The sequence below is a fragment of the Aethalodelphis obliquidens genome, unplaced genomic scaffold, assembly GCF_003676395.1.
Source record: "Aethalodelphis obliquidens isolate GAN/ISIS:26980383/991018 unplaced genomic scaffold, ASM367639v1 scaffold9, whole genome shotgun sequence".
Lineage (NCBI taxonomy): Eukaryota > Metazoa > Chordata > Mammalia > Artiodactyla > Delphinidae > Aethalodelphis > Aethalodelphis obliquidens.
Window position 1 is genome coordinate 38,072,978 of NW_020837953.1, and position 21,606 is coordinate 38,094,583.

The 21,606-nt window shown below is 52.4% G+C and overlaps 1 protein-coding gene and 1 pseudogene across 6 annotated transcripts in view; both read left to right on the forward strand.

The window, feature by feature from the left end:
* The window catches only part of CAPZB (capping actin protein of muscle Z-line subunit beta), a 135,761-nt gene that overhangs the window by 77,803 nt on the left and 36,352 nt on the right, over positions 1-21,606 (forward strand). For all 6 annotated transcript variants that reach the window (XM_027109949.1, XM_027109950.1, XM_027109947.1 and 3 more), the window contains exon 3: positions 16,187-16,308. In XM_027109949.1, coding sequence (XP_026965750.1) covers positions 16,187-16,308 — 122 coding nt within the window. The remainder of the gene's footprint in view (positions 1-16,186; positions 16,309-21,606) is intronic.
* Positions 9,467-11,266, forward strand: LOC113622366 (40S ribosomal protein S24 pseudogene; annotated as a pseudogene).

The following is a 21,606-nucleotide window of genomic DNA, read 5'->3' on the forward strand; positions in this document are numbered from 1 at the left end:
ACAAGACCACGTGCTTCCTTCTGGGTGAGAGTGTCAAGCAAATTGGAGCTTGTTGATTACCCCATTGCTTTCCACATTCTTTCCATTCCGGAGACCACGGGGAGATTTGCCGATGCCCCACAGGCTTTGCAAATCTTTCCCTAATTAAAGGGCCTCCCAGCTGCGTGCATAGCTCTTCTGCCTCAAATCTCTGCCCTTTGGTGTTTGTGTTTAAAATTCCATCTTTCCGAAATGTTTGCCACTCAGCAAGTCTCCTTGAAAGCCCCCACTCTTGTCTGAGGGAGGTTTTTTTCCTTTTTGGCTTTCATTCTGCCTCTGTACAATTTAAGTCCCTTTGGAGTTGCGTGCACGGATGCTCTTTGGTTATTTGTCGCTGTTAACCTCGTTGTCTGTATCTCACCACGGCACTGGGAGGTGGCAGCGGGTGCCGCTGGTAGCCATGCTGTTGTAACTTCTAGGTGGATGAGGACAAAAGAGCTTCGTCCTCCAGTGCTTCTGTTTAGTGGGAGCCGTGCTGCAAGGCCAGGGAAGTACTTTAGAAGGAATCTGACCTAGGGAAGGATCGGGATGTGTTAGCAGGAGGCTAAGCTCTCCCCAGGTGAAGAAGATACCTGGCCCTTGTCAGCTGGAGCCGGAGGCACAATTCATCAGAAATGCACAAAGACCCCTTCCTTGGCCTCGCCCTAACAGAATTCTCCAGTAGAAGGTCTGTCTAGCACCTGCCTTTCAGGAACTGTATGGCATCCTGTTGCTGGGGGCTGCTCAGAGAGCAGAGTTTTGTGAAATGCTCGGAGAGCTTCGGTGAAGAGGTCTGAAGAGTCTCTCTCTAAGTTAGATCCTGCCCTCTGGTTGATGAGAAATACGATACAAGTGAGTTGGAGAGAGACTCCACTTCCCAGGACCAGAAGAGGCAGAAAGCGTTTCCTTTCTGAGGGCCGTCAGGAAGCCCTGCGAAGGCTGGCAGGCACTGGCCCTGGAGTGGGAGTGCCCAGGTCACGCCCTTAGAGCATGTCTAGTTTGGGAGAGAGATTTAAACCCTTGAGCAGAGCGTGGCACACTCAGCCCGCTTTCCCCAGCCTTGGAAGTCGGCCAAGAACAGGGTCAGTGAGGAGCAGCTGCGGGTCCTGCCGGCTCTGGGTTGAGGCCACCCGGCAGGAGCCTCAGATCAGTGAAGGGGACACTCAAGTTGATAAAGGTCTGTGCCATGGGGAGCAGGAAATCTGGGCTTCCCTTTAGGGAATAGAACTGGGGCAGGGGCCTCTGGGTGCAGGAGAGTACTCCTGGAAGAGAGAAGGGGTGGTGGTAATTTGGCTTTTACAAATAGAGAACTTTCCTAAGAATTTTAAATTTGAACTGGAATTCGGGAGAAAAGCGCATGCAGTCACAAGCATTCTTCTTCCCCTGTCGTGGGTCATTCACGTGTGTGCACCTTGGAGACAGGCCCAGGGCTTAGTCAGTTTGAGGTCTCACCAGGTACCTTGCTCAGTAGGCATTTTGTTTTAGGAAGAACGTCACAAACTTTTGATGAGTTCATACAGCCATATCCTGGATGGTCGTAGAGATGATGAGTAAATAAACGAAGTCTTGCGCTCTGAAACTTCGTAGGATCTTAACACTGAAATGAACCTTACTGGTCATCTAGTCTAGTGGTTTTCAGACATTTTAAAAATTAGTGGAGCCCTCTTTTCAAACTAAATCTTTTTTTTAATAAAGTTTTTTTGGGGGACTGCGTTGGGTCTTCGTTGCTGCATGCGGGCTTTCTCTAGTTGTGGTGAGTGGGGGCTACTCTTTGTTGCAGTGCGTGAGCTTCTCACTGCAGTGGCTTCTCTTGTTGCAGAGCACAGGCTTTAGGCACGTGGGCTCAGTAGTTGTGGCTCGCGGGCTCTAGAGTGTAGGCTCGGTAGTTGTGGCACACGGGCTTAATTGCTCCGCGGCATGTGGGATCTTCCCGGACCTGGACTCGAACCTGTGTCCCCTGCATTGTCAGGTGGGTTCTTAACCACTGCGCCACCAGGGAAGCCTCAAATTAAATCTTACAGCAAACTTGAATGGATCATGTTGGGCCCAGACTTCCCCTCTTACTCTTTTACCACCTTGAGCCCCACCAAGTGCCTCTCCTCAGCCTTGGAGAACCATGACATCCATCTTGTTCAGTTTGGGTCCATTTTATTTTATTTTTTTTTTAAGATTTTTTTGTTGTGGACCATTTTTTTAAAATAGATCTTTATTGGAGTATAATTGCTTCACAGTACTGTTAGTTTCTGTTGCACAACAAAATGAATCAGCCATATGCATACTCATGTCCCCATATCCCCTCCCTCTTGAGCCTCCCTCCCCTCCTCCCTATCCCACCCCTCTAGGTCATTGCAAAGCACGGAGCTGATCTCCCTGTGCTATGTGGCTGCTTCCCACCAGCCAACTATTTTACATTCGGTAATGGATTTACGTCGATGCTACTCTCACTTCGCCCCAGCTTCTCCCTCCCACCCCATTTCCTCAAGTCCATTTTCTGTGTCTCCTTCTTTATTCCTGCCCTGCAACTAGGTTCATCAGTACCATTTTGTTGGGGTTTTTTTTTTTGATTCCATATATATGCGTTAGCATACGGTATTTGTTTTTCTCTTTCTGACTTACTTCACTCTGTATGACAGACTCTTGGTCCATCCACCTCACTGCAAATAACTCAATTTCGTTTCTTTTTATGGCTGAGTAAATATTCCATTGTATATATGTGCCACATCTTTATCCATTCATCTGTTGATGGACATTTATGTTGGTTCCATGTCCTGGCTATAGTAAATAGTGCTGCAGTGAACATTGTGGTACGTGTCTCTTTTTGAATTATGGTTTTCTCAAGGTATATGCCCAGTAGTGGGATTGCTGGGTCATATGGTAGTTCTATTTTTAGTTTTTTAAGGAACCTCCATACTGTTTTCCATAGTGGTTGTATCAGTTTACATTCTGCTGTGGACCATTTTTAAAGTCTTTATTGAATTCGTTACAATAATTGCTTCTGTTTTGTGTTTTGTTTTTTTGGCCCCGAGGCATGTGGGATCTTAGCTCCCCGACCAAGGATCGAACCCACGCCTCGTGCATTGGAAGGCTAAGTCTTAACCACTGGACCGCCGGGGAAGTCCCTGGTCCATTTTAGAGATGAGGAAACTGAGGACCAGGGCAGCTATGGCTCATCTGGTGATCTAGCCCCACTTCACTGAAGACCCACCTCTGGCTTCCAGGCTGGTGATGCATCCCTACCATGTGCTGCATTAATTTATTCTCACCTAGAAAGCTCTGGGTTGTAAGGATCATTAGCCAGAGAGATACAAGAGTGAAGAGAAAGATAACCCTGCCCCTGGTTCCTGATGCCCGGCGTCACTTTTTACTAACCTGAAACTTAGGTCATGTAACATATTCTTATCTGCTGGAAAACCCAATTAATTTTTTTGTATTTGCATTGAACTTACAGTTCCCTGGAATATGCCTGTGCTCTCTGCCTGGAATATTCTCTCAATTCACCTTTTTTTTTAAACAATAGAGATAAAATTGTGATTATGTAGATACAATTCACATACTATAAAATTCACCCTTTTAAAGCGTGCAGGGGCTTTTCAGCATCTTCACAGAGTTGTGTGGCTGTCAGTGTTCGGCGTTCCACGCTGCACTCCTTTGACCAGATGGGCACTCCTGCCTCTCAGTCCCGCCGGCTTCTCTGTGACCTCTTCTGCCACATACGTGCTTCAGTTTTCATAACTGAGCTCAGGTGTTAGCTCCTCAAGACATGTACCCCGGCCTCCCCTGCTCCTCTTCCCCTCCAGAGAAGCTCTGGGCAACCCCCCTCGTTTCCATAGCATCCAGTACTTCCCCGGTCCAGGGCACAGAGCATGCTGGGGCTTCCCTTGTGCCCCGCTCTCTCCTATTAGACTTTGAGGATGGGGACACTGTATTTAATCCTTCATACGTTAGGTAGGTTTTCTCTGGAGGGTTTGGGTTTTACTTCCTAATGAGCCAAAGTGGAGAAACAGAGGAGCTCTTGATCCAGGAAGACACAAGACAACGAAGGGGAGACATCCATTACTCCTGAGCGGATCTGACTGTTTCCCCAGTAGGAAGAGTTGCAGATTTTTCTTTGGCCGTGAGTGGTCGTTTTCTCTGGCTGACTTGGTGAAATTAAAACAAAACCTTGATGAGACATCCATCCACTGGAAGGAATCCAGTGTGAAACGTTGTGGCCAGCCAGCCAGGATGATTTTTGTGCTAAGGGGGGAAGAAAAGCCACCGACTTGTTCTGGGTGTCCCTCACGTTAACGTGGCACATCAGTGCTGGCCCCCACCCCCGCTCAGACTCACGTGCCACACACGTGCTTGCACGGCATGAACGGTTCCACTTGAAAGGGGCCAGCAGCATCACTGGGATTTTGGTGGACTGTTGCACCATCTGGGTTGTTTAGAAGTCTGTGGTCTTGAGAGTTTGGAGAGACTATATGGTGGAAAGACCCAGGACTGTGGCATGTGACTCAGTGGTTGCGTGGCTCTGAGCCTCGGCTGTTGCCTCACGAGGTCCTTGGCCTCCCCGGGTGGCTCTGAGGAGTCCTGGGGTGGGATTGCATGGGTTTCCTTGAATTCTGGCTCTGCCACCTGCGAACTGTGTGACCTTAGCCAAGTTATTATACTTAACCTCCCTGTGCCTCAGTGTCGTCATCTGTAAATTATGAGAACTTGGCATAAATTAGGATAACAGTAGCACCACTGCTTCGTACAGGGTTGCCACAATGATAAAATGAGGATGTGTGTTCCGTGCTTAGAAGAGTGTCTCATGCATAGCAGGCACTTTAAAAAAAAAAAAAGGTTTGCTGTTGTTAGGATAATTGCTTTAATAATACTAATAACACTAAAACGGTAATACTAAAACAGATGGACCCTCTGTCCGGCCCATGAAGTTACATTGTCTTTGCAAAAAGACCATGTGATAAACAAGTTGTTTTAATGTATTTTTCCCTGGTCTTTTTCCCAGAAAGATTTGAGGTGATTTGTAAGAATGCACCCAATGCAATAATGCTTTTAACACAGCCTGAGAAAGCAGGACCGCAGGCCATTCGGGAAGAGATCTCCACTCTGTCCACGCGTGCCTTCCTCGCATAGGGGAGGCTATAGGCCCAGCCTCAGGAGGCGCCTGCGTGGAGTGTGAGGGGCAAGGGCCGGCCCCACAGGTCCTCGCAAGGTGGTGGTCCACACCCCAGGGAAGGTGCAGGAGCTCGAGTCTGCATCTGCCTTGGGAGGCCCTTGGTCACAGTGATGCGGTGCCGCCCCAGGCCATCACCCTCTCACTCTCACCCCCACCCACCCAGCTGGTCCCTAGTCCAGCTCTCGGAGAGGCGCTGAAGAACATTGGGGGGGCGCTTCCCACTGAGACAGACATGGGCTTCAAAAGGTCAGAGCTCTACCTGAGTGGCCCTCCTTTTCCACAATTCAACCACGGTCCCACCGGCATTTAGGAAGCCCTGCCAGCCTTACGCTAGGCCCAGGGCCGTCCAGACGTCTCATCCCTGCCCTGAGGAAAGACACCCCATCCCGAATCCATGCGGCCTGGAGCCCAGTCTTATATAGAGCGGCAGGGGCGTAGCCCGTAGATGAGGGGCATCACCTTCGCTAAGGAAGCTTTGGGCATGCGTAGAAGAGGACCTTGAAGGATAACTGGGGGTCACTAGGTAGCACCAGGAGAAGGGCAGGTGATCCTGGTGGAGAGACTGTCAGGATGTCGGCTGGAGGGGTGACTGAGGGGATCGTGGGAGAGCCGCGGGGCTGCGGCGGAGGCTGGGCCCAGGCCGGGTCGGGGAGCTTCACCCCCGCGGCCGTCCAGGCCGAGGCAGTTGGCTGCCCCGTGTGCAGCAGCTCCTGAAAGCGGCCTGGTGGCTGCGCGAAGCCCTCAGGAGCCAGTGCACATGGCTTAGACCCAGTGAGTTTTCTGCCTCTGGCTTCTTAAAGGTGCTCGTGTATCGTGCCCTATCCCTCGGGGACCAGCCCTTCCTTCATTAAGAGGAGCGGGTGGCTTAGAAATACCCCAGCTTCTCTCGGCGCAGACACAGGTGATGTGGTCGCTTCTGGCCAGGGAACAGTTAATTTAATTAGGCTCCAAGCACCTGGTTCGTCCCCTTCGGGAAGCGTAGGCTTACATGTGGACAACAGGAGCCTTGTGTGTGCCCCTGGATGACCCACATGTAGTGATTTCAATTTCCCCTTTCAGTTTGTCTTCTCTTTGTCCTGCCCCCTCCTGACCCTTCTTTAGAAAAGGCTTCTGGCTTCTTACTCCAGCCTGCAAGCTTCTAGAAGGCAAAGCTTTGGGGTATGAATGGCTGAAACCCAGCCCAGGAAGTTTGCCTTTGTTTATTATTTATCTCTGGGGTGGTTTGGGGCACCTGCCTCAGAAAAGAGCGGCGGGAGGCTTATTGTTTCTTGAGAAAGCTCTTTGTTGTTAATGGCACATGAAAAATTGATTTCTAAGCAGAATAGAACATGTGTTGGTCAGAAACGCTTTCCTCATGTTGGCAGCTTCCCATGTGTTAGACCCTCAGTGATGAGACCCGGCTGGCAGTATGTGGCCCTCAGGAGCCCGTGCCGGTGGCCCGAGTCTGAGGGGCACGGCTCGCACACGTTATGGTGTTGCCAAACCGGGAGGTTGCTCCCTACACTTGTCGTGTGCATTTAACCACGTTCTCCTTCGAAGCGCATTTTGTAATTCGCAGGCTTCAAGTGAAGAAAACGGTCTGAACTTGTACTTAAAGTATACTGTTCTCAGAGTCCAGTGATAGCTTAATTAGAAGAGAGGCCGGATCTGAAACACGAGGAGGGCCGGCGGCCCTGGGGTCAGGCTGTGCTGGGTGGTGGCGCTGGCAGTGTCGCGGGTCCCTGCCCACAGCGCAGGAGTCGGAATGGGCGGGCAGGGACCGTGCAGCCCCCGAGTTCCCCCCGATTCTCTTCCTTCTCCACCCCCTCTCCTCGGAGCCCCACTGGAAGGGGGTGTGGGAGCGGAAGCTGCTCGCCTTGCCAGCCCAGCGGGGTCTGTGCTCTGGAATCGCTGGGTCAGAGTCTGGAACTCAGAGTCCAGTTCTGCCCTGCCCCCACCTTGCCACCTGTGTGAGGCGCTTCCCTGCACTTGGGTTTTCCCATCCACATGGTGGGGAGGGTGGGGTCCTGGAGGGTGAGCAAGGTCCCCTGGGCTCCCTCTCCGCTTCCTCAGGCAAACCCTCTGAGTGGGTTTACAGGATGGGGTGAGGTGTCCCCAGTGCGGGGCACGCACACTCGGAGAGGCGTTACATCAGTTCACTTGGAAACTCTGCTTCCAGGGCCCAAGGTGTTTCTGGTGACAAGTAAGGTCCTGGTAACAAAGCTTCCGCTGGGCTGGGACTTCCCTGGTGGTCCATTGGCTAAGACTTCGCGCTCCCAATGCAGGGGGCCCAGGTTCCATCCCTGGTCAGGAAACTAGATCCCACATGCCACAACTAAAGATCCCGCATGCTGCAACCAAAGATCCTGCACGCTGCAACTAAGACCCAGCACATCCAAATAAGTAAATATTTAAAACAACAACAACAGAAAAGCTGCTGCTGGGCAGTCGTGGGGAGGACTTTGTTTCCTCCACCCCGATGGGGGGGTGGGGCCGGGGGGGGGGAATCCCTCATCTCCCATAGGCTCCAGAGGCCGCCTGGGCCCACGTTCACGGATGGGTCTTCAAGTGCATCCTTCTTAAACCTGGGAGTCTGGGGAGGAGGTGGGAGGGAGGCTTTAAGAAGTTTTATGAACAACAGTGTGCTGGGGCTTGCCATCACGTTTAAAGGGGCCCACAGGCACTGCTCCACCTGGCCGAGGATTGCAGCACACAGATGCTTCTCTCTTCTACTCTCCTCGGGGTGGGGGCGGGGGGAGCCTGGGGCCGGCTCTTCGTTCCCATCACAGTGCCTCTCCTTTCCTCCACTCACGTGTCGGCCCCGTCCACCTCCTAGACCACCGAATCCCTGCAGTCCCCCTGCCATCCCCATCAGGTCCACGTCACAGCCCTCGCCACTCTCAGGATGGCTCCTCGTGCCTTGTCTGTTTCCAGCAGCTGGAGCGTGCTTTGGGAGAGCAGGGCCGTGCCCGTCCATCTCGTCTGCCACTGAATCCATGGCACCTGATGGGTGCCTGGGGGTGGGCAGTCAGGATCTACTGAGGTAGGTGTTGTAGCCCCCAGTTCTGAGGTTTAGGAAGGTTTCACTCAGCCAGGAAGTGACAGACCAAGGATTCGAACTTGTGTTTGATTTTGAGTTTGGTGTTTTCCAGAATGCCACCCTGTAGGTTGTGTTTTCTGACACAGGCATGTGTGTCACTGAAAGCACTCTCCTTATTTTCTTTTTTAATTTTTTATTAGAGAAAAGCAGGGAAGGTTTGGGGCCTTGGAAAAAATAAAGGGAAAGGGAACGGATTGTAAGCAGAGACCTCTGCTGGTCACGGGGAGGGAGCCCGGCATCCTGATGCTTTGCTGTCTGCCCGGGAGTGAGGCCAGCCAGCACTCTGCCCAGCCATGGTTTCAGCAACGTTACTCATCTGAGTGTGCGACCCAGCGAACACGGTCTGTTTTCGATTCTTATCTCTCTGGTGGCGGGCTCTCAGCCAGCGGGCAGATCAAAAGACGGAATGTGTTCGTTTGGCCATTTTTTTAAAAAACTGAGGTACAAGGGTGCATTTCTTAAAGACGAGGGCGCCGTGGATTAGATTATCCATGGAGTTGAACTGGTCTGGCTTTTGTGCTTTTTTAAGGGTTCATCTCAAGTTTCTTTTTCTGGTTGAACAATTTTTTTCAACATTAATAACTAATGGAGAAGGGGAAGAGGCAAAGTAGAACCATATGGTGGCCCAAACACAAACCTCACTTGTGGCCGGAAACTTCTGATTTGTATCTCTTTTCATGTGATCAGCTGTTGGGCTAGATAGTAGAAAAGGATTCAGTTTGAGGCAACAGTAAGAGTGAATGTAATTTTTATTTAGTTATTTTTTATAGCTTTTTAAAAAATTTATCTGGCTGTGTCGGGTCTTCGTTGCGGCGTGTGGGATCTTTAGTTGCAGCGTGCGGGACCTTTAGTTGTGGCATACGGACTCTTAGCTGCGGCATGCAGGATCTAGTTCCCCGACCAGGGATCGAACCCGGGCCCCCTGCATTGGGAATGCAGAGTCTTAGCCACTGGACCACCAGGGAAGTGGAAGTCCCTGTAATTTTTATTTTTTTAACCCAGATATACTGTATGTCACATGTCTTTTCTTAGACACTGGCTAGTAGCTGTGTGACTTGGGGCAAGTTACTTCTCTAAGGCCCTATTTTGTCACCCCCTCCCCCTTTATTTATTTGGCTGCAGCATGCGGCATGTGGGATCTTAGTTCCCTGACCAGGGATCGAACGCGTGTCCCCTGCAGTGGAAGCGCAGAGCCCTAACCACCGGACCACCAGGGAATTCCCTCGCCCTTCTTTAAAATAGGGACAGTAACCATATCTATATGCAGGGCTGTTTTGAGGATTAGAGGAGGTGGTGCAGACTCTTTTCTTCCTGGCTGCTTGAAGATCAGCCGCCATCATGCCATCACGAGCAACGCAGTAACTGTCCGGACCAGGAAGTTCATGACCACCCGACTACTTCAGCGGGAACAAATGGGCACTGACGTCCTTCGTCCTGGGAAGGCAACAGTACCTAAGACAGAAATTTGGGGAAAACTAGCCAAAATGTACAAGACCACACCAGATGTCACCTTTGTGTTTGGGCTCAGAACCCATGTTGGTGATGGCAAGACAACTGGCCTTGGCATGATTTACGATCCCTTGGGTCACGCGAAGCAGGATGAGCCCAAACACAGGCTGGCAAGACATGGCCTGTACGAGAAGACCTCAAGAAAGCAGCTAAAGGAGCGCACGAGCAGAATGAAGACGGTCCTGGGGACTGCAGAGGCCAGTTTGGTGCTGGCAAAAAGAAGTCAGCTGGAGATGGGACAGCAGAGGAGTAAGATTCTGCGGTGGGTGTGCAGATTTGTCGTGAGAGAATTAATAAAGTAAGAGCTTTTACGTGAAAAAAATAATCAAAAACTCAAGGCGGCGACGCACGTAGAGTGTACGCAGTGCAGTGCCTGGCACCCCCGCCCCCTCCTGGTGACCTTCTCTTTATTCTCGTTATCGTTAAAGGGTCACCTGAGGCAGTAGCTCGTGGCATGCTAGCCCCTCTCCTGCCTCTGCCTTCTGGGTTTTTTCCTCTCCCTGCCCTATTTCACTTTATTCCTGTTTCACCCGATCTTTCCTGTGGCCCTGTGGCCCCGTGGGCACTCGTGAGCCAGCTGGTGGTGCCGGTGGTGAAGGGCGAGGCAGTCCCTGCTCCCTGGGGTGTGGCCGCAGAGGGGCAGTGGAGAGACCGATGGAGGCGTGAACTTCACCACCAGAACAACGGCGGGAACGCTGTCTTGGCCAGTGCAACGTTGTTTAGTGTGCCATGTCACTTGGAATTAGGTTTAAATCCCCCCAACAGCTTGGATTGGTCTGACACCTTTGGTGTTATATGAACATTCCTTACAAAGGCTGTTAAGCAGGTCAGATGGGCAGTTTGGACAGAAACTGTCCAGCCCTCGGATGGTCGACACCAAGCACTTGTTCTCGCCAGAGGCCCTCCTTGGGTCCCGAGGCAGCGGAGCCTATGACACTCACATCCCGGAGTGAACTCCCGGCTTTGTTTGGACCTGTCCTTTCATTTAAATTGCTGTGCAAACTTGTGATCCATGAGACTTAACGTGATTTCTTCCACTGTTCTAAGCATTTGACATGACTAGGAGGTGGGGCGAGGTTGGGTCTGTACTGTGACCCTACATCATAGGATTGATACCCACTTCCACCAGCACGCCAGAGCACCCGCCAGTGTGTGCGTCACTGGCCCAGGTCTGGAGAACCGGCCTCTGCGGGCACCCACCGAGTCAGCGCTCAGTGAAGAACGTTAAGTCTTAAGGAAGGAGTAACCTGATAGTTGAGGCCAGTGTTAGAACAGCCGTCCCCAGAGCATTTAGGATTCAGTTGATATCATCGTCACTGCAGGAATTCCAAAGAGTGGGGGCATCTTGATAAGGAAGTTGGAGTTTGGTCTGGGCCCTGAAGGGTGGTAGGATTTAAGACTATATGGGGATCGGTTGCCAGTTTTTTTGTGTGTTTTTTTTGTTGTTGTTGTTACTTGTTGTTTTTGCGATACGCAGGCCTCTCACTGTTGTGGCCTCTCCCGTTGCGGAGCACAGGCTCCGGACGCGCAGGCTTAGCGGCCATGGCTCACGGGCCCAGCCGCTCCGCGGCACGTGGGATCTTCCCGGACCAGGGCACGAACCCATGTCCCCTGCATCGGCAGGCGGACTCTCAACCACTGTGCCACCAGGGAAGCCCAGGTTGCCAGTTTTAACAACCAATATATGTCATGTGTAAACTGGAGACATACTAAAACATTATTCATTATGTATCTGAAATACAAATTTAACTGGCCAAATGCATTGTTTTATCCAGCCACCCTAAATGGGGAGGATTTTTAAGTGGAAGAACGCGTGTGCAAACTCGTATGTCTAGAAGCACGGAGTAGGACAGTGTGGTGGGTTGAGAGGGTTCAGGCAGAAGTGCAGGGGTGGGAAGGGGGGTGGGAGCGAGACGGATTGGCGGTGGTGCCAGATCATGACTAACGCGCCCATGGCAGCTGCTCTGGTGCGAATCTGCGAGCACACTGTGTAGTCCACACCTCTCGTTCCACATGACGACAATAATGTTATTTTTACAGAGCATTTTATCTTTGATCAAAGAAACAGGAGTGGTGGAGGGAAACAATACAAGGATATGGCCCAACTTGGGAGTTTATCCAAAAGGCGAAAATTGTACCTGCTGGGGTGGAGGATCATCCAGCCGTATCACAACCAGGTGCTTTTCGTGGTGGGGCAGGTCATCCGTCATCCATGAACTCTGTGTTTTTCTGTGCACAGCCGGAGCTTTGTGAGTTACAGTTCAGATGTATGTTTTCCTTAGGTTGGTTAGAACCTGGCCGTAGATTTTGCAGGGTCCAGGCACAGGTCTTCAAGGGTGGCTGGATCTGGGTGCTCAGGTACTATCTCCACAGCCCTGCAGTGCTCAGAAACACAGGGAGGTACTCTCCCGCTGCCTGCTGCAGCCCAGGCCCTGCACCCCCAACCCAGCTGCCCTGGCAGAAAGGAGGTGAGCCGTGTATCCCTCCATCGCCCCTGGAGAAGACTCTTCCCTGCATATGCCAGGGGCTGAGGCCCTCTCGTTGCCCATGCGTGGTGGTGGAGTAGGGATCAGCCTTGCCCAACCATATGGTGTGAGGAGCTTTGTGACCAGAAGAATAGGAAAGGAGGCTGGGCAGGCAACAGGAGTGGCCATTGATGACAGCTGGTACCACGGATCGGCCCCTTGCGCCGCTGCCTTAATCTGCGTTGTCTGTGCTTCGAAGGACGTGAGTTACAAAGTGGGGAGTGGAGTCCCTTCTGGTCCTTTATGCTGGCCTTGAAAGTACCCAGATCTGCTTGGACAGGTAGGGAGGGCTGGATCCCATTTTCTAGAAAAGTGGCTGCCACATTTTTTGATTTCACAGGCCAGAGACATTTAAAAGTGAAGAGGAGGAATAGGTCATTGGTTGTGAACCTTTAGAACAAAAACAAGACCTATCGTTTCATCAAGGTACGGACACCTTAACACCAAAAAAAGGAAAAAAAAGGGCATTCTCAAAGGATGAATACGTTTAACCATATGAAGAACCTAATAGTGTCTTGATTAGAGGCTTTCTTTACCTGAATTATTTGCGCTGAAGCAGTGAGGCTCTTACAGTGGCCCAGCAGCCATCTGTGTCTGATGCAGCTCACCTGCTGTGTTTGCCGAATGAGCAGCCTCGGGCCCAGCCCAGGTCTCCATGGCTAGTTAACAGCTGAGCAGGGGCTCGAACCCAGCTCTCTCAGTTCTCAGTCTCGCACTGCGCTGTGCTCCTTGGGGTCGTATAGTAACACGGACGCCAGGACTTTCACGAAAACTCCCGCTCTCTCTGTCTGCTGCTGTGGAACCACATCACAGGTCATATTCCTGGTTGCAGCCACAGTGAAATTGTCATTGGTATCCATCAAAGTTTAGTTCTTGACTATACACTCTTCAGGTGAAGATCCTTGCTACACACCAATTTATTAATTTAAAAATAAAGCCAAGGGCTTCCCTGGTGGCGCAGTGGTTGAGAGTCCACCTGCCAATGCAGGGGACACGGGTTCGTGCCCCGGTCCGGGAGGATCCCGCATGCCGCGGAGCGGCTGGGCCCGTGAGCCAGGGCCGCTGAGCCTGTGCGTCCCGAGCCTGTGCTCCGCAACGGGAGAGGCCACAACAGTGAGAGGCCCGCGTACTGCAAAAAAATAAAAGCCGATTGGCATTTAGGAGGCTCCGTATTGTAAAACTCCTCCCTTCCTCCTTCCCACATACGTCAAGCACTTGCTCTGTGTCAGGCACTGCCCTGGGCACTGAGGATTCAGCGGTGAACAGGATCAAAGCCCTCGCCCTGGTAAAACCTACATTCTAGGGAGAGAGACATGACCACAAATGAATTTAAAAAATCATTTCAGTTAGTATAAGTGCTGGGAAGAAATTAGTGAAATACTTTCGGTCCATGAATTAGCCTCTTGGATAGGAGTGAAGTCAAGCCTGTTTATACCAAATCCCATTATCTTGTAAGCTTCTTCTGTTGGGGGACTTAGCCACCCGCAGCAGGACTGGCGGGAAAGGGTCAGCATGGCTCTGGGCAGAACTGGATCTCAGTGGTGCATTTTCATCCAGTGCCTGGGGCAGTACAGCAAATTCAGGTGCAGTCTAGGCTGGGGCTGCTGTCTAGGCCGGAGCTGCTGTTCAGACCGGGGATGCCGTCCAGGCTGGAGCTGCAGGCTGAGAATGACAGGCAGCAGTGGTGTTGGGGACCGAGGGGGAGCAGGGGCATCAGTGCGTCGGTTCCTGATGTGCACGCGTTGCCCTGTGCTGGACGCTACGCTGGGTACTGATTGCATCATCATCACATGCAATCCGCAACCGGGTTAGTTTTTCTTATCCCCACTCTACAGGTGAGGAAATGCAACTTGGTAGAGAAGTAAAGTGACTTGCCCCAGGCCAGGAGGCCAGTGAGTCGTAGAGTCAAGAAGTCTAACTTCAGAGCGTGTTTGCTTGGTCTTTACGTAATACTCCAGGATAAATTAGGCCAGTAGTGTCAGGGCCCCAGCCAGTTAGAATGGGGTTCTAGGCAAAAGTCAGGGCCCAACAAGTAAGGCAAGGAATCAGCCCGACAGAATAGTGATGCCAGGGAAAGGCTGTAAAGTGATAGGCGGGCACAGAGGTGCCCAGGGCCCTTGCACTTGGCCAACGACAGGAAAGCAAGGCCACCTCAAATCCCAGCTGCCTTGGGTGGAAGCTGTTACAATCTTCCTTGCCTTGATCTGGCCTTTTTTTTCCAGGTGAAGGGCGCCATAGCTGAGCAGGGGCTGGGTGGGAGGGGGTCGTTTCCCAGCAGACCGTGCCTTTGGCCTGTGCTCTTCTTCCTCTTAGCTGTCCGCTAAACCAGAGTTCCGGTCAGAGCGGGAGACACCTCTCTCTACTGCTTTCTTCTTGTGTGGGCCTTGGGCAACCTCACGACTCCGGGCCTCAATTCTCTAATCTGTAAAACGTGGATAATAACTACTTCACAGGATGAGTGTGAGCTTCCAATAGTTTCCATCTGTAAAGGGCCCAGCGTAGTGCATGACGCGTGGCAGACGCTTGGTATTCTCAGCACCAGGACTAACTGAACACAGCCCCATTTTTGTTTGTATGTCTTTCTGCTTGGGGAGGTGGGTACACAGATGGGTGTTGCATCCAGGAGGAGTTCTGAAATAAGCACGTTGTCGACAGGGGTTAATGATGTGTGTGTCTCGTGTCGGGCGGCTGGCTGCCCGGTGCTGCTCGGTGTATGAGAAATGGCTCTGAGTCACCAGGCAGGGTCACCATCTCACAGGTGTGCCAGACAGCGCCTTCCAGGCTGAGTCCGGAGGCACTGCCCCATCAGCAGAGATGCCTCGAGAAGCCCACGGAGGCTGGTGGTCTCCGAGGTGACCGTGTCCCCATCCGTGCCTCTCTGGTGGTGGCGGGGGCCTTCCGGGGGAGCACGGGAACTGCTGTGACTGGCCACCCCTCTGCTGAGCTGCTCTTCGGGTGTCTTTGCCACATGATTTAACTTTTCCATTTGGAAGGGTTATTGGTGCAGTTGGCAGCCACTCGTCGGGTAAACGATACGGTGGGGCCTCCGTAAACCCGGGCCCATGAAATGAATAAGTCAGCACATTGAAAATATAGCATGGAAGTGACTCAAGCCTGAAGGAATCCATTTTGGAGAGCGCTGCCCTCCCTTCCTGGAATATTTCGGTGGAAATTGATGTTTGAGTTGGGAGGAGGAGGCCAGAGGCCTGGTTCCTAGCAGGGCTCTGTGTCCGATTCAGCAGCATTTGCCCTGAGATTCAGCCCTGCCCGCCCCCCACGCGAGGGCCCCCCTCCTCAGTGAGGGGCCCAGGAGGGTGAGCCTGAGCACAGCAGCTGGAGCTCGGCACTGTGGGAAGCTGGTGGGAAGCTACCTTTGCAGCAGGTAGGGTTGACTCCGTAAGCCAGCCTGGTAACGCTTGGCTGGGGTCCTGGAAAGTACTGGAAACTCCACCCAGCAAGGGAGCCTGTGGGAGCTCTCGGCACGGACTGGCTCTTCTTCTCAGAGCTCTCTGGACTCCTGTGTGTTTCAAGTGTTTACCTTCTTCTCGGGGCTTCAGCTTATGCTTTGCCCACCAGAGACCAATACCAAGCACGTTTGTACGTTACTAGACCACCCTGGCGACCAGGTAATTAAAGCTGCACGCAGTTTGGAAGGAAGGCTGTATTGGAAATCACGCTCCACTGTAATTCAAGAACAGGTTTCTTTATAGAGGGACACAGTTGGTGTCAGACACATGTGGAAAAGAAAAGAACAGGCCCATAATTCTGGCAGGCTACCAAGGGCCAGATGTTAAATATGCTGACCACGGTATGGCTACAGATGCCGTTCGCCAACCTGGGTTTGATGTGTTATTTTAACCTCTGTTCTGACTTTTCCTCTCTCCCTGCCAGGTCCCCAGTCTATGTGAAGATCTCCTGTCTTCGGTTGACCAGCCACTGAAAATCGCCAGAGACAAGGTGGTGGGAAAGGATTACCTTTTATGTGACTACAACAGAGATGGGGACTCCTATAGGTGAGCTCCTGCCCCACGAATGCAGCAGGCGTGCCGCGCCTGCCACAGCTGCTCACCACTGCTGCAGCAGCTCGAGGACTACTGAGCTTTGACATCTGACAGCCCATCAGCCTTCTTTCTGCTTGTGCTTCTGCTAGGCTTTCCTCCTTCCCTCCCTCCGTCCCTCCCTCCCTTCTATCCATCATTCCATCCAGTTGACCGGAAGATGTCTGTGGAGTACCCCCACTGGGCATTGGAGATGCAGCAGTGAACAAGAAGCCCCTGCCCTGGTGGGGCTTACAGTCTAATAGGAGGGGGATGTTGGTAAAAAAACAAAAAAAAAAAACAGGGACTTCCCTGGTGGCGCAGTGGTTGAGAGTCCACCTGCCAGTGCAGGGGACGTGGGTTCAAGCCCTGGTCCGGGAAGATCCCACATGCTGCAGGGCAACTAAACCTGTGCACCACAACTACTGAGCCTGTGCTCTAGAGCCTGTACTCTAGAGCCTGCATGCCACAAGTACTGAAGCCCGCGTGCCTAGAGACTGTGCTCCACGATAAAGAGAAGCCACTGCAGTGAGAGGCCCACGCACCACAACGAAGAGTAGCCCCCAGCCGCCGCAACTAGAGAAAGCCCGCACGCAGCAACAAAGACCCAACACAGCCAAAGATTAATTAATTAATTTTTAAAAAAAAAAGAAAAGAAAGAACCCCCAGCAAGCTGCTTCATTAAAATTGCATCAAATCCTGCAAAGGAGAAGGTCCAGGATGTGCCCATGACAGAAATCCCGAGCCCAGGGAGGGCATGTGAATGAATCTCGTCAGACAGATGTGCAGCTGTCCTCTCTCTCTCCATCACCCTGTCCAGGGCTGCGAATAGCTAAGTCGACTTGCGTCCCTGCCCTGGGTGATCCGTGGTCTAGAACAGGAGACACACCCAGGAGCTGATTACTGTGTGACGTGATTCCTGCAGCCAGGGCCAAGCTTACTGCATAGAGAAGGTAGCATAGAGAAGGCCGAGGTTGATTCCAGGAAGACTTCCTGGAGGAGATGTTGTCCGAGCTAGGTTTTTAAGGGTGCCTAGGAGTTCTTAATATTAAAAAAGACTGGGAATCCCTACACGCATACAGTATTCCTGTGGTGGGTGGCTGCAGTCAGTACCTTGGAGAATGGTGGAGGAATGCCATAGGCTATAGGCTTTTTTTAGAAGCCGCAGAACCTGGGCTGGGTCTTAACGCTTTGGCCTCATGCTCTTTTGGGGGAGGGGTTGGGGCCTGAAAAATGAAAGTAGGAGAAATTCGCTGGAGGTAGCCGACATGGGCTCCAAACCAGCACTGCCCCCTTGAGCAGACGGGAACTTTGACAAATTACTTATTGTCTCTGGAGTCTAGTTCTCTCATGTATCAAGTGGAGGGTGATAGTGTTCATTCTTCTAACAGGTTGCTCAGTGACATGTTTCTGTGAGCAGGCACTCGTGTGTCAGACACTGAGTCACTCTTCTGTGGAGCTTGTGTCCTAGTGAGGAATCCAGAGAGTAAGCAGCTGCATAAACAGTATATATTGTTGAAGAGCAAATAAAGAAAATAATGGAAGACCAGGGGCGGGAGAGGCGGAGGGGTAAACAGGGAAGGCTCTGGCGTTGGTGGTCAAGTGTGAAATGAGACTTAAGGATGAGAAGGTTCAGTCCCGCGCAGGTCTGGGAGAAGAGTGTCCCCTTTAAAGGCCCTGGGTGGGGTGAGCTGTCAGGGTTGAGCCTGGCAGGGAGGCCCGAGTGGGAGACAGCAGTGAAGGGGGTGGGCAGGGGTAGGAGGTGAGGCCAGAGGCCTTGAAGGCCAGGGCCATAGGGCTTGGCTCGGGGCACTTGGGGGTTGAAAGAAATAACACATGTGAAGGGCTGAACAGCACCGAACTTGGGGGAAATTACAAAGAATTCATACTATTTAAACAAGACTAGACGACTATCATGTGATCACGTCCCTTTCCTAGTTTCAGATGGAGGTCAGGTAAAGAATGTATTTTGGTCTAACCTAGACTGGAGACTAGAGTTGGAGATGGGGAGAGGTAGTCGGGTTTGAGGTACGTTTTAAAAGTAGAGCCAAAAAAAAAAAAGTAGAGCCAGCGGGCTTCCCTGGTGGCGCAGTGGTTGAGAGTCAGCCTGCCGATGCAGGGGACACAGGTTCGTGCCCCGGTCCGGGAAGATCCCACATGCCGCGGGGCGGCTGGGCCCGTGAGCCATGGCTGCTGAGCCTGTGCTCTGCAATGGGAGAGGCCACAACAGTGAGAGGCCCGCGTACCGCAAAAAAAAAAAAAAGTAGAGCCAGCAGTGTTTGCAGATGCGGGGGTGGGGCAGATGAGCAGCTGGAAGGTGGGGTCACTGACTCTCCAGGTGAGGAAGGCTCTGGGAGGGACTGATTTGGAGGCATTTTAAACTTCAGATGCCCATCGGGTGGACGTGGAGAGTCGGCTAGGCTGTGGGTAGTCTTGAGTTCCCGGAGGTCTGTGTGGAGATGGAGGTGCAGAGGTGGGCGTCCAGCTCCCAGGTGGTGAGACAAGCCCTGAGGCAGATCAGGCTCAGCCTTGGAACGCCAGCCGCCGTCCGGGTTGTGGGCATAGGGCCAGGTCTAGTTCACCAAGGGAGAGGTCCCTCAGGGTGCTAAGTGGGCTGACAAGCCAGGGAGCCCATGGCCAAAGGATGAGCAGCTTCACCAGGCATGGGGTTCGGGGGACACACCCTGGAAGAGGGGGGCCTGGAGCTGAGTCTTGCTTCTTCAACATCGTCGTCTTATTTTTGTTCCACCTGAAAATTTGGGCTTGCTGTGTGAGGCAGCTGTTGCCCAGCAGCCTGTGGAAGGCTGGAATCATTTCCAGTCCATGCCCAGGCCAGGCTTTCCCAGGATGTGGTACCTCCAGGTCGCCCTGCTGGCTCCCACCTGCATTCCTGGGGCTCCGTAGGGGGCCTGGGGATCTTCAGCTGAAGAGGAGTCCCGGGTGTCAGGGCACAGGGCTTTCCTTTTTTTTCTCTTCTCGGTATAAAACTTCAAGGTCTTCTGAGTTTCTCCACACATTTCTGTCCTGTGTCTGATCGTTTGCTTAAATAAGATCCTTATGGTGTGACGGTTTGCCAGCAGCACTGTTTGAAACCTGTTAGCTGAAACAAAAAGCATTCTCTGAGGGAAATGAAAGGCCTGACTTTTGAAATCTAAGCGTTCCTGTCCATCTGTCTTTTTTCAAATGGCCTCCATTTAAGCTCTTAAAATGTGTTCTGAGTGCCCCTTCCACTCAGGATATTCTGGGTAATGTTATGATCTTTCCCCCAGCTGCAATTACCCCGGCTCCAGGACTAACGGCTTGAAACGCTGTCATCTGTGAGCAGGGAGAGATGTGTCTTGAAAATTCCAGACCCCCAGTCTTCAAGAGAGATCGGCTCTTATGTCTAATCAGGTCGCCTTTAAATGAAAGCCAGTAGGGGTGGGACTTCCAGGCCCCCAGGACAGCAATGGCCGTGTAACCGTGGAAACGGAAGTCAGAGACCTCAGAGTGTGCTGAGGAGAGTCTTGGGGTCTTGAGGAGCCGCAGGGCAGGTGGGGAGTTTAGATTCTCCCGCTCAGATTCCTGTGCACTCCCCTCGGTGAGTGGAGGTGAGGTACCAAGCGTAGTTTACAAATAAACAGTGGTGGTGACAGCACTCTGCAACCTCATCTTTGTCTCTGGATCTGGTAAGAGGTCTTCATTGATTTTTTTTTTTCTTTTTCTTTCTTTTTTTTTTTTTAAATGCTTAGGTGTCCCTCAGCAGAGAAAGCAGAAAGTTGCCCCATCTCTGTTGGTTTGGAGGAGCACCTGCAGGGGTGCCGCGTGTCCTTTCCTCCCCACCCCGCGCCAGAAGGCTTCTGCCCATGAGCTGTGTGTTGGGTGCCGGGGTGCTGTTGGTTTGGAGGAGCACCTGCAGGGGTGCCATGTGTCCTTTCCTCCCCACCCCGCGCCAGAAGGCTTCCGCCCACCAGCTGTGTGTTGGGTGCCGGGGTGTGAGGGCAGACTGCACACGCTTCTGCCTGGAGCGCTCTCGTTGTCAAGGGCGGGGATGTGACCGCTGCAGGAACCGACATCTCTGTGGGAGTGAGGGGACAGGCGGGGGCAGTGGTTACTTCTGCTTTGTGTCGGGTGTGAGATCATTCACTCATTCCTCTGCCTTTTTTTTTTCTCATGAGCATGTGGTTGAGCACCAGGCAGTGTTCCAGGTGCTGAGCAAACAGTGGAGAGCAAGACAGACACAACTCTTTCCCTCTGGGAGCTAAGGTTCTAAAGTTGACCGTCTAAATGAATTCAAGTTCAGTAAAATTTAAAATTCGGTTCCTCAGTCACACAAGTACTCCGGAGCCACGTGAAGCTAGCGGCTACCGTTTGGGACAGCGCAGATACAGAACATTTCTGTTGTCGGGGAAAGTTCTGTCGGGCAGCACTGTTGTGAGGGGTGAACACAGCGATGATGGACGTGTCAGCCCTGCCCAGGGAGGGAGAGGCCTCGGGGAGCGTGAGAGGGTGCCCGGCGTCGGCTTCTCGCCTGCTTTTCGAGCCAGGTGGGGTCCTGGCTTGTCCAACAGCCCTTTGTTTGCTGTGGCCTGTGCGCAACACAGTGTGACCACAAGAGCTGGCTGCTGGACACGGGGCAGTGGGGCGCGTTTCAGCCCATTGCTGCACAGTCTCTCCCGACACTGGTGAGTGAGGTCAGGGGCTGGTGCGGAAAGAAGGGTTTCCAAGCACCTCCTGCTTTGAGGTGGCCTGAGCAGCTGCTGCATGAGGCCCTTTTGGGACACCAAGCACAGCAACTCTTCCCCCGCTTACGTTTGTGGACCAGCAGCCAAGAAAGCTGGGACCCCTGCCTGAGGGTGGCTGGGAGAAGAGGTCACCCAGCTGACTTGACATGGTCTGCTAAGGTAGGTGCCAGGCATCAGTTACCACGAAGAAAGATGTTTGTGCACAGAACTAGTTAAAACTGGGCTTCGGGACGCAGTGAGGCGTTTCTTCCCTTACCAACAATCCTAAATCAGAAGGTTCTTTTCAGTCCTCAGTGATGTGAAGTGGTGTCGTCGGGGGGGGAGACGGGAGAGGCAGCGGGGTTTCTTACCGTGGACGTGTCAAGGTGTTTGTGCCCCAGAATGTGAAGGACTTTGCCCGAATTCCATGTTGTCCTCTCCTCCTTTCTTTTACCCTCTCACCTTGGTTTTTTTTGTTTGGCTGCATTGGGTCTTTGTTGCTGCGCGCGGGCTCTCTCTAGTAGCAGCGAGCGGGGGCTACTCTTTGTTGCGTTGTGCGGGCTTCTCATTG